The sequence below is a fragment of the Ruditapes philippinarum genome, unplaced genomic scaffold, assembly GCF_026571515.1.
Source record: "Ruditapes philippinarum isolate M1 unplaced genomic scaffold, ASM2657151v2 ctg2521_1_1_1_1, whole genome shotgun sequence".
Classification (NCBI taxonomy): domain Eukaryota; kingdom Metazoa; phylum Mollusca; class Bivalvia; order Venerida; family Veneridae; genus Ruditapes; species Ruditapes philippinarum.
Window position 1 is genome coordinate 108,229 of NW_026853420.1, and position 14,561 is coordinate 122,789.

At 31.8% G+C, this 14,561-nt stretch overlaps 2 protein-coding genes across 5 annotated transcripts in view; one reads left to right on the top strand and one right to left on the bottom strand.

Annotated features, from left to right (window-relative positions):
* The window catches only part of LOC132736830 (E3 ubiquitin-protein ligase CBL-B-B-like), a 44,139-nt gene extending 37,269 nt beyond the window's left edge, over positions 1–6,870 (top strand). For all 4 annotated transcript variants that reach the window (XM_060724046.1, XM_060724047.1, XM_060724048.1 and 1 more), the window contains one exon: positions 107–6,870. In XM_060724046.1, the coding sequence (XP_060580029.1) occupies positions 107–344 (238 nt within the window). In that variant the 3' untranslated portion in view covers positions 345–6,870. The remainder of the gene's footprint in view (positions 1–106) is intronic.
* A 1,854-nt stretch (positions 6,871–8,724) lies between these two features.
* LOC132736828 (protein AAR2 homolog) lies at positions 8,725–13,800 on the bottom strand. The gene is made up of 6 exons (XM_060724043.1): positions 13,661–13,800; positions 12,682–12,855; positions 12,250–12,302; positions 11,757–11,883; positions 11,073–11,232; positions 8,725–10,289 (listed from the first exon to the last, which is right to left on the bottom strand). Exons 2-6 carry the CDS (start codon positions 12,846–12,848, stop codon positions 9,699–9,701), a joined length of 1,098 nt encoding a protein of 365 aa, XP_060580026.1. The 5' UTR covers positions 12,849–12,855; positions 13,661–13,800; the 3' UTR covers positions 8,725–9,698.
* Positions 13,801–14,561: the final 761 nt, after the last annotated feature.

Sequence of the window (14,561 nt, forward strand, 5' to 3'; positions counted from 1 at the left end):
TATAAAACCAGTGAAAATAATGCTAAATTCATGTTTTGCTAATACATGTTTAACTTGCACCCATGTTTTTAACAGTATAAATTATTTTCGTATATTTATCTTGTAGAAGCCCTGATGCAAGCAGTTCAACAGACATACCATTGCCGGCTAGGCGCGAGAGATTACGAGAAAATCACGATGTAAATAAAGAAAACAGTATATTAGACAGTATTAATGAAGAACACGTAGAAGCCCTAGTTGGTAAAGGATATAATCGACTAAAAGTCGTTGAAGCGTTACGAGTTGCTAAAAATAACATGGCAATGGCAGAGGAGATTTTAGAGACGTTTGTAAAACAGACTTAGCGTAGAAGGCTCAAAAAATAAAAATTGTGCTATAGTATATAATTGATATCTATTTTCTTATATAAGATTTTTTTTATATATATAAAAGTGCTGGATCCACCAATTTTTTTTTCTTTTTTTGAGGTATACCAGCCATTTTGTCGATCATTGTCTATTGTATAGAATCATGTACTAAAAACATTAACATTCTTTTTTGTATTTTCTTCTTTAGGCTTTTTGACAAACTTTGACATACAGTATCTTACAATATAGGCAATAACCTATCGTCTGTATATAAAATGACAAAAATATTTTAATGGATGTGCTGGAAAATGTGAACAAAGGTAGTCGTTTCCTAATTTTGATCTGTTTGGATGAAACAAGAAGAATTCTAGTAACTGAGGCATTTGATAGTTATGCATTTATAAGAAAAAAGTGTTCTGTACTTAGTTTTGTAAATGCAATAATTTTAGAACAGTTGTGAGTCTTATGGAATGACCGAATGAGCTACCAACAAGCTGGCAGTAATGGAACTTGAATTGTCGTGTTTCAACTCAGTACAGTTTCATATGTATAAATTGTACTAAAAAGTGTAACAGACGCAAAACAATTGGTTATAAAAGTAGTAATTTGATTATATAGATCGGTAATGAAACTAATGTATATAATTTTGTATTGCTTTTACATGAAAAAAAAAATGACCATACAAAGTTGTACTCACTTCAAGTTTTGAACAATATTTGTTAACATTTTCTAACACATTTCTTTACATGAGTCATTCCTCATTTCATATGAACAGTTTTTTTTTTTTTTTACCAATTAGTTACTTCTTGCAATAGGTGAACACATTTAAGTTTCATTCATTTTTGCTGGCTATCAGAATTTTTAAGAAAAAATAAGAGTGTTTTAACTTGGTATCTTGAATTAAAGTTTCTAACTTTTTAAGGTATGAAAAATTAAAACATTGCAGGGAGGAAATGCATCACTTTACCAACTACTCTTAGTAAATCTTTTTTCTAGACATACATAGAAAGGAAATGTATAAAGTTTTCATTATGCATTTATTAAATCTATTTTCTAAGAAGGAAATGCATAAAGTTTACTAGTTTGAAAATTCAATATAAAATTATTTTTTTACTAGACTACATAGAAAGGAAATGCCAAACATTTTCCTCCTTGCCAAAATAAACACAGGACTTTGCAGGTCTGTCTTTGAGCAATGCTGTCAACACAAAAACGCAGAAAAAGTTTTCCATGTAAATACTCTCATGTGTAGGCCATCATGTTAGCTAACATTGACAAGATTGATTGAAATATGGACTGATTTTTAAAAAAGCCCTGAAAATAAACAAACTTGAACAGTTGTTTAATCTACTGACCCACTCATGGTCGTTTTAATACAAAAAAAAAAACAACAACATAAATATGAAATAACAGCACAGATGTATATATCTAGATGAAACTGGATGGTAAATTTTTTCACACTCTCAGGAATATGAGCTTATTGCAAGTGTCACACTTTATCCTACAGTGTCTTCATTTTTTTCTGAGGCAAAAGATATTCCAACAAAAAAAAACAACAGTTTGGCCAAGGGTCAAGGGGGATAATTTAATCTACAGGCTGAAAATAAATGGATTTTGACAGCATTTCAACCGACGATATGGATTGCCAATCTGTTAATAATGAAAACCCTGTATCATGTTATAATGTTTACACCATTGCTTCAAGATATTTTGTCAACAATGGTCTTAAATAAGAACTTCAAGCGGCATTCTTTTTAGATGCGACTATACTGTTATCTGGGCACCTAAAAATCAAGATTGCATTATAATAGAACTATATCATTAAGCTTTCGTCACTTGTATCAAGTGATAAGAGCAAGATTTGTGCTGGAAGTAAAGTAATTGCACTTTATATTCTAAGTTTCATGCTCATGCACGTTCACCGACTTTACAGCTATTACCCCTGGTCATCGGGCTACTGGTATCTATCTATCAATCTCCCTGGGGAGTCTTTTAACTCCGCTTAGTGCAGCCGACACTTTGGCGCAACGGAATTATACCACCCTCGCAGGTACCCATTTACACGTGGTTGAAGTGAAGCAATCGCAGGTAAATTTCTTGCTCAAGGAAATTAGCAGTGCCCCTGGTGGGGTTCAAACCCGGGACCTCTCGATCCCTAAGCGTGCGTCCTACCACTGGACTACTGCTCCTGTTACATCTTTCCATGTACATGTAATCCTGTATTTAAAACAAAGAATAAGCTTGATAATCCCTCTTTTTTTTAAAAAGTAATCAAATGTTTCTAGCAAAGTTTATAAAAGATACATCATGATAATAACTATCTGTAAAATACAGGTGATTTTCTTCTGAAAGTTTTCAAATTTTTATGACATCAGAAACCATCATGAGTGGGTTTTGAAGCTTAGAATATCTACAGCATATTTTATCACTCCATTTTCATTCTTATTATTGAAGTATAACAAAGCAAAATTTTGATTTCATTTAATATTTTCACAATTTTTTTTTTTATTTTATATCAAACATGAAAAAGTACTCATTTTGTATAGACTTGTATCATTATTTTTTTTTTCTTTGTCATTTTTGTGTTTTTTTTCGCCCTCCCCTTAAAATTTATTGTTTTGATTCTGTTGATCAGAATAAAGAATTCTATATGTGATATCATTATCTTATTGATGTATACATGTTCAACTTTATTAACTTATTTCATGTGCTATTTTCTAGAGATCTTTGACCCGCGTTTTGTACGCCCATGTACGATTTCTTTTGTAAAATATTTTTTCTTTATTTTTTCTTTGTCTAGTGCTGTGTATAGATGGGGTTTTTTTTCTTTGTGTTATTACATGTTACATCTTTCCATGTATATAATTGTACTACTTTACTGGATATGTTTTTTTGTATGTTTTGTTTTTTGCTGTGAAAAATGATTAAAAATATTTTGGTGCTTTTAGGGTACAGTATAATAAGGCCAAAACACTTTTTTTATTTTGAGTGAATAATTATTGTATTCTAACTAAGTGTATTGAACAGATATCAGATAGAGAAACTTTACCAGTTTATAAAGTATTGCCTTCTAATTTTGCAACAGAAAACTTTTTTTTTTTTAAGAAAAATTTAACACCAATAAGCATTTGATTGTATCAATATTCTTTATAGGGAGAATGAAGTTCTTACTACATATCCTTTGTATCTACTGTAATGTTTTTCAAACCAGTTAACAGAAAAATGTAATTCATTTCTTTAAGGCCTAAGTCATAGTTTTGAATCCCTTGCAAGATCTATTAGCTTTTATAGAACATTGTTTCACTGTTAATTTACATTGACTGTCCAATTTTCGGTCACTGATGTAAAATAGTCTCTGAAAATTATTTTCCTTAAAAAAAAAACATAACAAATACCAGTTAATAATTTAGGATTGATATACAGGCTCATTGGTGACCTAAAAATTCTGTACAAAAAAGATTCTTGAATTTCGATCAGAATTTAAATTCTAATGTATCCCTCTTCCACTGTTGCCATGACAATTTTGTTAGATAAAATGATTAAACACTCATTTATTTGGAGGATTATGCTTTATATGGAAAATTTAAAGCTATTGGGCTTCCAATGTGCAATTTTAAATGTAAAAACTGTATCTTTTGCTTTGTATTTTATCAAAATACTGACCTTTACACTTCTTTGACATGCTTGCTTGCCTGGCTCAATGCCGAGACCCACATGGAAGATCAGGGAACAGAATGCGTAAGCCTCATACAATAAAGTATGTATAAATACCCTATCCCTTTATCCAGTTTCAGAGCTGCTTAATGAGAATTGCACCCAGTAAATGCACATTTTTGAGAATTCTATATATTTATATATATTTCCATGTTGTAATGTTTTACAGTGTGATGTAAATAATCGAAATATGAAAGAGGCGGTCTGGCCCTTCCCACATGTATAAAATAATATATTAAGGCCCTCCTACTTCTTGTACAGATCTGGCCCCTCCCACTACTTGTACAAAATTATCTGGCCCCTTTCATTACATATTCTTATTTGACCAGACCCCTTCTACTGAAAGTACAACATGCTGTGCCCCCACCCACTACATGTGCAAACTAGTGGCCCCTCCCACTGTATTGTACAAAATGGGCCTGATCCCTCCCACTTCTTGTATTAAACCCACTACTTTCCAGTGGTCATCTTATACTATATATATATATATAATAATGTTATGCTGATTTATGAACAATCATATAAACACTTTATGCATACAGTAATTGTTATTGTATAGATTTTTGAGTGACTGGAACACTTTTTCTAAGAGTATATGTAAAAAAATTAAAATTTGTTTATAAAAAATTTGTATTTTCTCTTTACAAGTGTTTTTATTATTATTATTATTATTGAAACAGTTTGTATAAAGGAGAGATTTTTGTTGGGTATTTTTCATAGTTTGTTTCAGAGTTTATTACCCCCTTTATCTGCTGGAATGAAATGTGATAAGCTTTGCCACCAGTGTACGGCTAGGCCAGCTTGCACACCAGTGCAGTCTGACCAGGCTCTACACAGTTGACTGATCAACTTTAAATATTCTTTTCAACATCCCCAAAATTGAAAATGAACTGTCTCTACATTGGAAGCTGGACAAGTCCATTTAAGAAATACAGCAGTGTTAGGGTTTTGTATACATGTATTTGAGAGCAAATGTATAAGGGGGAAAAATGAATCAAAATAATAAGCATCACAACAACCTAGTTCCGTACTTATTTATTTTAATTACGGAATTAAAAATTTATAGGGTCACCTTTTGGCAGATAATAATATTGAAGGACATGAATTGTGATATGTCCAGGGTCTGTACTCTCAGTGCCGGAAAGAGCCGATTGACCCTCATTAAGCCTAGAATACATACATACAAAAACCGCAGAAATAATGCAAACTGTATGAATGGTTGAATTATGAAAAAAAAATATCAGAAACAGAAAAGATATAAAGGTCAAGTATTGAATTTATTAGGGAAGTAAAGTTTATACTTATTTTCATATGTAATAGAAACTGGAAGTTCTAAAGTACATATTAATGTTTTATGTATTATTGTATTTTTTTATAATGCAAGGAAAGAAATTACTGAAATTTTGTGAAACTAAAAACAGCAAAAAATGGTTTTTCCTATTTATGTTTTATATTGCGTTTGAGGCAATGTGACATTGGTTACATTAGAAAAAAAATGAATATCGTTGACCTTTAGCCACTTCAGTTGTATGACTGACCCTCTTGAGTTGACTTTGGAATTGTTAATTATATATTAATGTTCTTTGAAAATTTGGTGTTACAGATCTTATTCCAAATGCAGAAAGTCCTTTTATTGCTTAAGTGATATTTAAGTGCTACATTTATTTCTGAAATAATTTTAATGTTTTGTACTTTTCTCGACTCTATTGGTGCATTATAGTTGACCTTTTAAGTATCTGTTGCTCTGATCATGGACTGCAATGTGGGTGAAAGACATTAGAACTGGAAGAAATACCAGTACGCCACTTGCCTGTCACCGCTGTGGGCTCGAATCCCGACAGGGACTTTGGATTCTTTCATGTGAGGAAGCTATCCAGCTAGCTTATGGAACCTCGTGGTTCTACTCAGGTGCCCATTCGTTCCTGAAATAATGCACGGAAGGGCGTCTTAGGTTTTCCTCAACCAGTAAAGCCGGAACGTTACCATATGATCTATACGGTGTTGGTGTGACGTAAAACCCAATGAACAAACAAATACCAGTACTGGAACTATTACCAGTACTGAACTGCTAATTCACATACATGTACTTGCTTATACCACTGAATTAGATTACAGTTTGTGGTTTAATCTGGTAAATCTGTGATATTAACTAATACCCTGCTGGAACCCAAAGTGATTCCCAATTGCCACCAGTATAGAGCCAGGCCAGCCTGCACAACCAGGTTCAATACTGTTGTTTTACTATTTAATATTAGACAGTTCCAAAAATGGAAGCTGGACAAATCCATTTTAGAAATTCAGTGGTTAAAGAAGATCCAACAATGTTGAGAAAGTCTTTGATTAGCTGGTAATGTTATAGAAAAACATGCCTGTCGTAATAGGTCAAGCATGCCAGGACAGATAATGATGTTATAGTCAACTGTTGATTACTTTTAGTTTGAAAGAAATTGCATTTTTCCCTTGATACCCCTTGATACTTAAAATTATCTCCCTTTTCCGTCTCCTTTCCCCCCCCCCCCCTTCATTGTTTGCTATATCAAAAAATTTGTTCTGTAAATTGTCCACTTTCATAAAATACATGTGAGTATTACTGAATTTGTGTTTCATACATGCCCAGTTTCATGTTGAAACTTTCCAAGTATATATATAGATATATAATAAAACACTTTATGTAAGAGAGCTGAAAGTGTGAATGATTTTACATTGTAAATTATAGTATATAATAATTATAGATAGAAGAATATTTTTTGTTATTGACTATGTAATGTAAGCTTACAATTTCAACAAAAATAAATAATAACAATCATTATTTGTTTTGTTGGTTATTTGGTGTTTTCCCTATGCTTTATTTGAAATAAGATCTATTTGAAAGGGGTATCACTGTAGGTTGTGTGAGCTAAATTGGACTACCTGCGTACTTCATTTGAGGTAAGATCTTTTAGATAGGGCTATCACCATGGGTTGTTTAGCTTTAGATACTAGTATGTTATACCTGGGACTCAATATAACGGATAGGCAACTATATGTACCCACTTGATCAGTAATCTTACGCTGCAATCTATTTGACAGCGGGGCGCTCACTAAGCATAATATTGAAATAATTTATAAATTCTTTTATTATAAAAAAATTACATGGATATACATATGTATTTTGTAACATCCATTTAAATACAGAAGAACAGTAAAAAGTATACAGCTTTATATTTGAAATTTTTAATACTTTATGAAGATTTCTACGTACGATAATTTCCCTTTCAACGTACAATAATTTCCCTTTCACAGTGATCAGCAAGGTGAAAAAGGCGACGCGTGCATAATTAATGATATTTTGACATTAATATCCAGTTGCATATCCCATAATACTGTGTCCCAGGTTATACATTCACAGAGAATATACATTTAGATGCTTGTATTTTGGAGGACTTGGGATTATTGTAAGATCATTATTAGCAGCAAGAAAGGGAAAATAATGTTCCTTCTTGGGTCATACACAAGAGACATCAGTAGTGAGAGATTGCATATTTAGTCTTTATATTTTAAAGTGCCATTTGTTTTGTATGTTATGTAATAGGAGAGGATATCAAAATTTAATTAATTTACACATGTAATGCTAAAGACCTGTAGCTGGTGCAGAGGTTTTGCAGTAACATTAACTAGAAATCCAGGGGTCACCAGCAAAACCAAAAAATGCCAAATCTTTCAGACGAGACTAAAAACAATAGACATGTGAAATGATGCTTAATGCCTTAAACAAGAACCAGTTGTTTCCTTGAATAAAGTAGATTCTTTATCCAGAAATTGAATTTCCAAAACAGTCTTTTGGGAGTGAGCTGCAGGTATGGGTATAGATTAAGGTACATGTATATTGTTATCAAAAGACATATTAACAAGAATATGCTGGTTATTTGAATGAAACTGGTTGTATTTTACTAAACTACTTAGACCACTGCAAATATTCCTGGGTATTTATTTTATCAAAACAATGATATAAAAGTGTGTAGAGTGGGAGACAATCACCCAGCAAGCACTTGTTGAAGGCTCAACTTTACCAGGCACATGGTTTGTTAAATCCCATTATACCCTTGAAACGCTTATATTTCACAAAAGCTTCTTTATTTCCATAAGGTTACTCATTGAGCAATAAACTAAACCATCTTTTGCTTATTTTGCCATTTAGCAATTTGAACAGTTAAAGCAATTTGGTATTTTGTATTGAAGTCAAAATACTACTTTATTCACATTTTGCTACTTTATGACAAATGAAATATAATTTCACATTCAGCCCTATTTTCTTTCCGTGATAAGCATCAAATATTCTTGTCAACCATTATTTAAATGTTAAAAAACACTCTTATGTTGCTCTTTTTAGGGAAGGAAAAATTTACTCGTTTCTGAGGCCTGAGTAGAAATGTCTGATATTATACATATTGTCACTAATAAGTTAAGACAATTACATGCTAACTATTATTTCATTTTATTATAATGGGAAATTATATGTCTTTATGAAATTTAAGTATATTGCTAGCTGGCAAAAGATTGTCAATGTCAAATCTGAAGCAAATGTTATCAATTAAAATTGACAGTGTGATCCCTTGGAAAAAGAAATGAAAACATAAAACATCACACAATCTTTTATCCGTTTATTGTTATCTTAAAAATAATTATATGCACTCTGTAAAAAGGTTATTAAAAAGTCCTTGGATTTTTTTTACTCTTAAAAATAGCCTCCTTTTCTTCACCTCTTCCATTGAATCAATAAAAACAGTTGCAGATAGAAGAACATGAAGAATTTCTTAAACTGACTTGTCCAGCTTTCATTTTCTAAACTGTCCATCACCAATATTGGGTACTGGTATGTCAAAATGAAACAGCTCTGTTCTGGCAGGGTAACGGTTAAAATACAATTGAATTATCTATGTCTACCTCATGCCTTTTAATTTATTTCTTGAACTTTTAATTTGGAAATGTTACGTTCAGTATCACTGAAGGGATTCAGTAATTACACAATAAATTTAAGCAGGTAACAGTGTCTGTTAAGACTAAAAGCTGACTTAGCTGTATTGTATTGGGTATGCGAATCATGACTTCTCAAAGCATTTCAAGATACATTGTATATCATTCTAACACACTTCACACTATTCCCCTATCTAACAGATAGGGATTCCCCTATCTAACAGATAGGGTTGTCAAGTGCATTATTACATGATATATGCACAGCTAAAAAAAGAAATGCTTACACTTCATATGACGTCATAGATCAATTCTATTTCCCATAAGCATATATAAGAATGGATATAGATATATATTTTGCTTGCTTACAAAGCAGTTTATTGTTTTGTAATTAATCACTAACGCCTATCATCCTTCCTTTTTATATTACTACGCATTTGAACTTAAATCGTGCATTATTCTACAACAATGCACTTAAAATTGATATCTATTTCCTAAACAACTACATGTACTTTTAATATGGATAAAAAGAGAGTGCATTTATATCTTACTAAAAGTTTTTGATTGATATCTGGTCAGAATTAATAGAAAATAGTAACAAATTTTGACTGAGTTTACAGTTGTTGTGGTTTTTAGTTGTGGGAATTCTTGGCACAGTTCTGTTATCTTACATACACTTTTTTGTATTCATGCATCAACAATAACAGGTGCATACTCATCTGGTTCTGTCATAAAGTCCCACTTAAACTTTTTTGTTAAATGTTCGCGAAATTTTCTCCCTCTTTGTCTAAGACTACTATCTCCATTTCCCTCCTCTAAATTTGAAAAGAACTCTTGTAAAGTTGAAGTTAAAAAGTTATTAGCTGACACGATATCAACAAAGAAATCTTCTGGAATTTCATGTACCTGAAAATGAAGCACTGATATTAAATCCATGAACAATTCGCTGTGAGAATTCAATGCAGACTCACTACTGCACATAAGATGTACCAACTTTTTCCATTGGTCGAAAGCATCATACACATGACCAATCAGAAAGCAGATAAAATCAATTTGAATTTCACCAAGAATTTCATTATTGTTTGCTGCATAGGCAGTAGAAAGAAGTGTTTCAAGTATAAATGTGGAGTCAATGCTGTGTTTTGTGATCTCCTGAGGGCTGGCATCTTTTGGATATCTCTGTTTAGGTATCTTTGTGAACCTCATTCCCGTACCAGCAACTTTATTCAGTTTTGGAAGACCTTTATGTTTCTTTGCTTTTGTGTCTGGTGATTGTCCCTGGTAAATACAAATACCACTGGTATAAAACAGATATAAACATAATCTATGGTTACAGAAATTAGAATCTGAGCTTGCTACAGCATCATAACTTTGTCTTATGTTGTATCAGTTATTTAATTTTCATTATTCATACAACAATATTTTTTAAATAACTTGGTAAGCACCTTAAAAGTTTACTGATAGGAGATTTTACAGATCTTTTAATTCCTACATAATACTGTTTAAGATTTACAAATGTAATTTATACGCTCAACCTTAATTGTGAACGGAAAAAGTTTTGCTTATGTAAATCCGTCAGAGGTCTGCATCCTAGAATTTGTTTTGGCCAAGTTTTACAACACAAGTTCACTATAAAAGTGACATAGAAAACTTAATTTGTGGAATAAAACCTCAAGCGCCTCAAATGCATGAATTATTTCTGACACAAGAGAGAAGCTGGATAGATACACCAACCTTCTATAAGCTAGGAGGATGGCTTATTCACTTGAAATGCATGATTCATGTGGGACATGTCATGGTCAGTCTTTTCCAAGACACAGACAGAGTGTCTTATGTCATATTTAAGAAAAGATGGTTCTGACAAAATGTAGAATTTGACCCAATGAACCTTTGCACATTGATTTTTGTTGGTTGAGTTAAATACCAAACTTTTTCTTTCCTATTTTTCAATGACACTGATAAGATTTAGCTTTGTCATTTATAATTTATCAAATCAAAATTTTCACCCTGTATGCATATTGAAACTTATAAATTAAATAGAAAAACCATCAATGGACTTACCTCCTCAGATAATTGCTTCTCTGCAGCCTCGCGCCTCATTTCACTGTTGCTAGACGGTGATTCAAACTGGGTCACTGATGTTATAGTTCCACATTCAGGCTGTAACCTTGACAACAAGTCCTCTGTTATATGATTGGTTAGTGATACCCATTTCTTATAGCTATAAAAAATAATAGAAAAATAATAACAATAAACTATACATTGAGAATTATTTCATGTTTTTATCTTTGATTAAAATTATGATAAATAATAAATTATGTTGGATTCACACAAAATTTGTGTAGGAAATCAATTGCATTCGGCTATGCACTCTAAAATTTCATGATCTTAACAGCCAATTTGGAAACTTGTCTGTTTGTGACAACTTCCCTTAAAGAAAGTTTTAAATTTTCTTATTAATCTAAGACCTGAAAAAATACCTACAAAACTGGATTTCAAATGTTACCAAAAAGCCAAACAGGGATGTGAAAGAGAAAAAAAAGATTTAAAACATAAATACACTGGAAGATTATTTTCGGTTAGTCTGAAACGATAAAACTTTATACACAGTTACTATCAAAATGAATTTGACCTTCCAGCTTAAAAAATAGTTAAAGAGATCCAAAGATGCAAAAACAGCATTATGACACATTATGTTAGGATGGTCAGAGATCTAAACTTTCTATATTAATATACCAAAAGTACCTTTCATAAGGGTAAGGTCCAAGATATTGGTCCAATTCCTTCATATTAGACATAACTCTTTCCTGATCCTCTGGTGAGACAGGTTCTACAGATATATCTAAAAGAATGTAAAATAATTCCAGTATGCCTTTTTATGTTATTTGCATACATTTGTAAATATTTTTTTTTTCATTCAATGTGCTTTTCCTTAAATTAGATACTACATGTAAATCTGGATTGTGATTGAGTATCAGTCAAATGAAACTTGCCCCTAATACTGGCTGTTCTATTTAGAAGATGAAAATAAGTTCATTCAAGCAACAAGGTAAATCACAACTGCCTCTGGTTCCCAAAACCAAATATTCCCCTTTATGTGTGAATTTTCAGAAATAAAAAACTGAAATCCATGTATCCTTTTTTAAACAAAATAAATTTGATTAAACAATTTTGATACTTTTTACCTTCTTTGGTATTTGCCCCCAATTTCTTGAGCGGGAACTTTTTTTCTTTTTTTAAAAGTTATGGAAGAAACCTGTCCTCATTCCACCTAGAGAGCTGCTCCTTGCACTGAAATTGTTAAATATTTCAACAATATTTACTTTTCTAATCATAAAATACAGGGTCATTCAAACAGTATTTGAAAAACCATATAATATAGAATCTAGATATCACTTACAAGGACCCTACTGAGGGCTTTTTAACATGAAGGATGATTAAAACATTAAAACTTTTTCAATACTTGTTTACCATTTGATGTAGGTCTGGACTATTAACTTGTGAGCAAAATATCAGATCTTTCCCTCACTCCCTTTTACCCAGAATATTTTTTTTATTTTGCAAAACGACCAAAAATTATCATTATTATTCACTCAAATGGGATAAAAAAATATTATTATTAACTTAAAAAGTATGCAAAAGCATTAGATTTATGATGTGTAATATGTACCTGTAGTAAACAAAGTGTATTCCTGGGGGAATCATCTTTACCCCTTTAAACTTAGGCCCTGTAGTCCAGGAGTTGTAATCTATGCCAAACTCGGACCCCTCTGGCATATCCAGTAACACAAAAGTTGCTCCTTCTCGGAATAAAACTTTAGCTGTCTCATTGTTCATCCTTGACCTTTATAAATCATACGTAAAAAAAAATTATAATACATTATCCTATCCATAAAAAATTCTGTAAAGCATGATAAAAATAATTTCAGAACATATCACAGGGTGAGAAAAATGTATGGTCTGAGACTGACTTGGACTCAAAACTTACATCATATATTTATTCATTAAATTGTAAAAATAAAGTACTGTTCAATATCAACTATGCATGCATTTTGTGTGTGTTAATTCATATCTTTGCCTTTTGTTTTAACACCTAGGAAGATGGGCCTGATCAGTTAATACAAATTCATTTTTAAGTTTGATTGTGTTGAAAGGTTTAATCTTATTGAAACACTCTCAAATCCATTCCTGGAACCATCCAACCAGTACTAATTAAGCAATGAATGTAAAGTTTCTTGCTCAAAGAAACAACAGCTTGGCCCCAACAAGGTTTGAACCCAGCTGGCCAGCAATCTTTAGATTACTAGTCCGACGCATCAACATCCGTAATGATAAAGCACATCTTGGTGAAACTGTTAACAAATGTGGCAAAAATATAATAATGCAGTCTAATTTATCCAGCAACAACGCTTTGACAACTGTTGGAAAAAGACATCACCTGTCCAAAATTATCCCGATAACTCGCCTAAAAGTCTAATTAGTATCACTATCACGTGGACACCACTACCAGCTACTTTGACAAAAATAAATTTTATCTGGTACCAGTACGGAGGACCATTTCTTCTAATTTAACTACATCTGATATAAATTTGAAGGAGAATAGTCATACTTAATCGTAAATTTTTCAATAAATAAAGCCATTAAATTACCTGTCGTATGTGGTTTAACACGAAAAACGTGCAAATTTCGTTTATTTACGTTTTCAAATGCCCGTTTTAATTCCCGTGTAAAGCCGTACCATAATTAATGACTGGTCGGATGCTACTATCTAATTTTAAAATTAAATATTTTTTCTCGGAGACTTATATCACATTCTAATATTTTATTTAACATTAGGTTCGTTCAGAGTAACCAATGACACCTTGTCACCAATATTAAAAATGAGCCTTGCCATTTGGAGCGTTCTGAGTAAATCCATTTGTTTTAATAACAAAATTTGTAACTGAAATTCATATGCATTAGACAAGTTTAGTGGTCGTGTTGATACATGGAAGGAGAGATCATCAATAGAGAGTGGCATTCACTGAACGCAGTCCGAAAAATAAATTCCCAGCCATTTTAGGGTATCCATAGTTTTCTATATTTGCTTATATAACTATAGCTGTAAAGAAGAAGAAAAGAACAGAAAAAAGAAGTCCTGTGACTTAATCCTTAATAACAGTGAGTCACAGTGATTCCATTTTTCAATATATTTATGAACTGCAAGAAATAGTTTTTCATTACCTGAGTCTTGAAGTGCCGTGTTACCAAAATGATTAGTATTTAATGAACATGAGAATTATATATACATATATACATTTTATCAGCTGAGGTCTTATGTTTTGATAAAATGAACAGTCAAGATAAATGGGATGAGCAGCATCCCTTTGTCCTTAAACACAATAGGTGAAGGTATGATATTCTTAGAAAAAATGTCATCGGCAAATGAACTACAATTGGTCCACAGATGTTGTGAAAATTTTAAAATTTTCCTTTTTCACCAAAGGAAAATTTTTTTTTTTTCCCCCGGAAATTTTTTGAATGTTATGCGAAAAAGGGTTTAAAAAATTT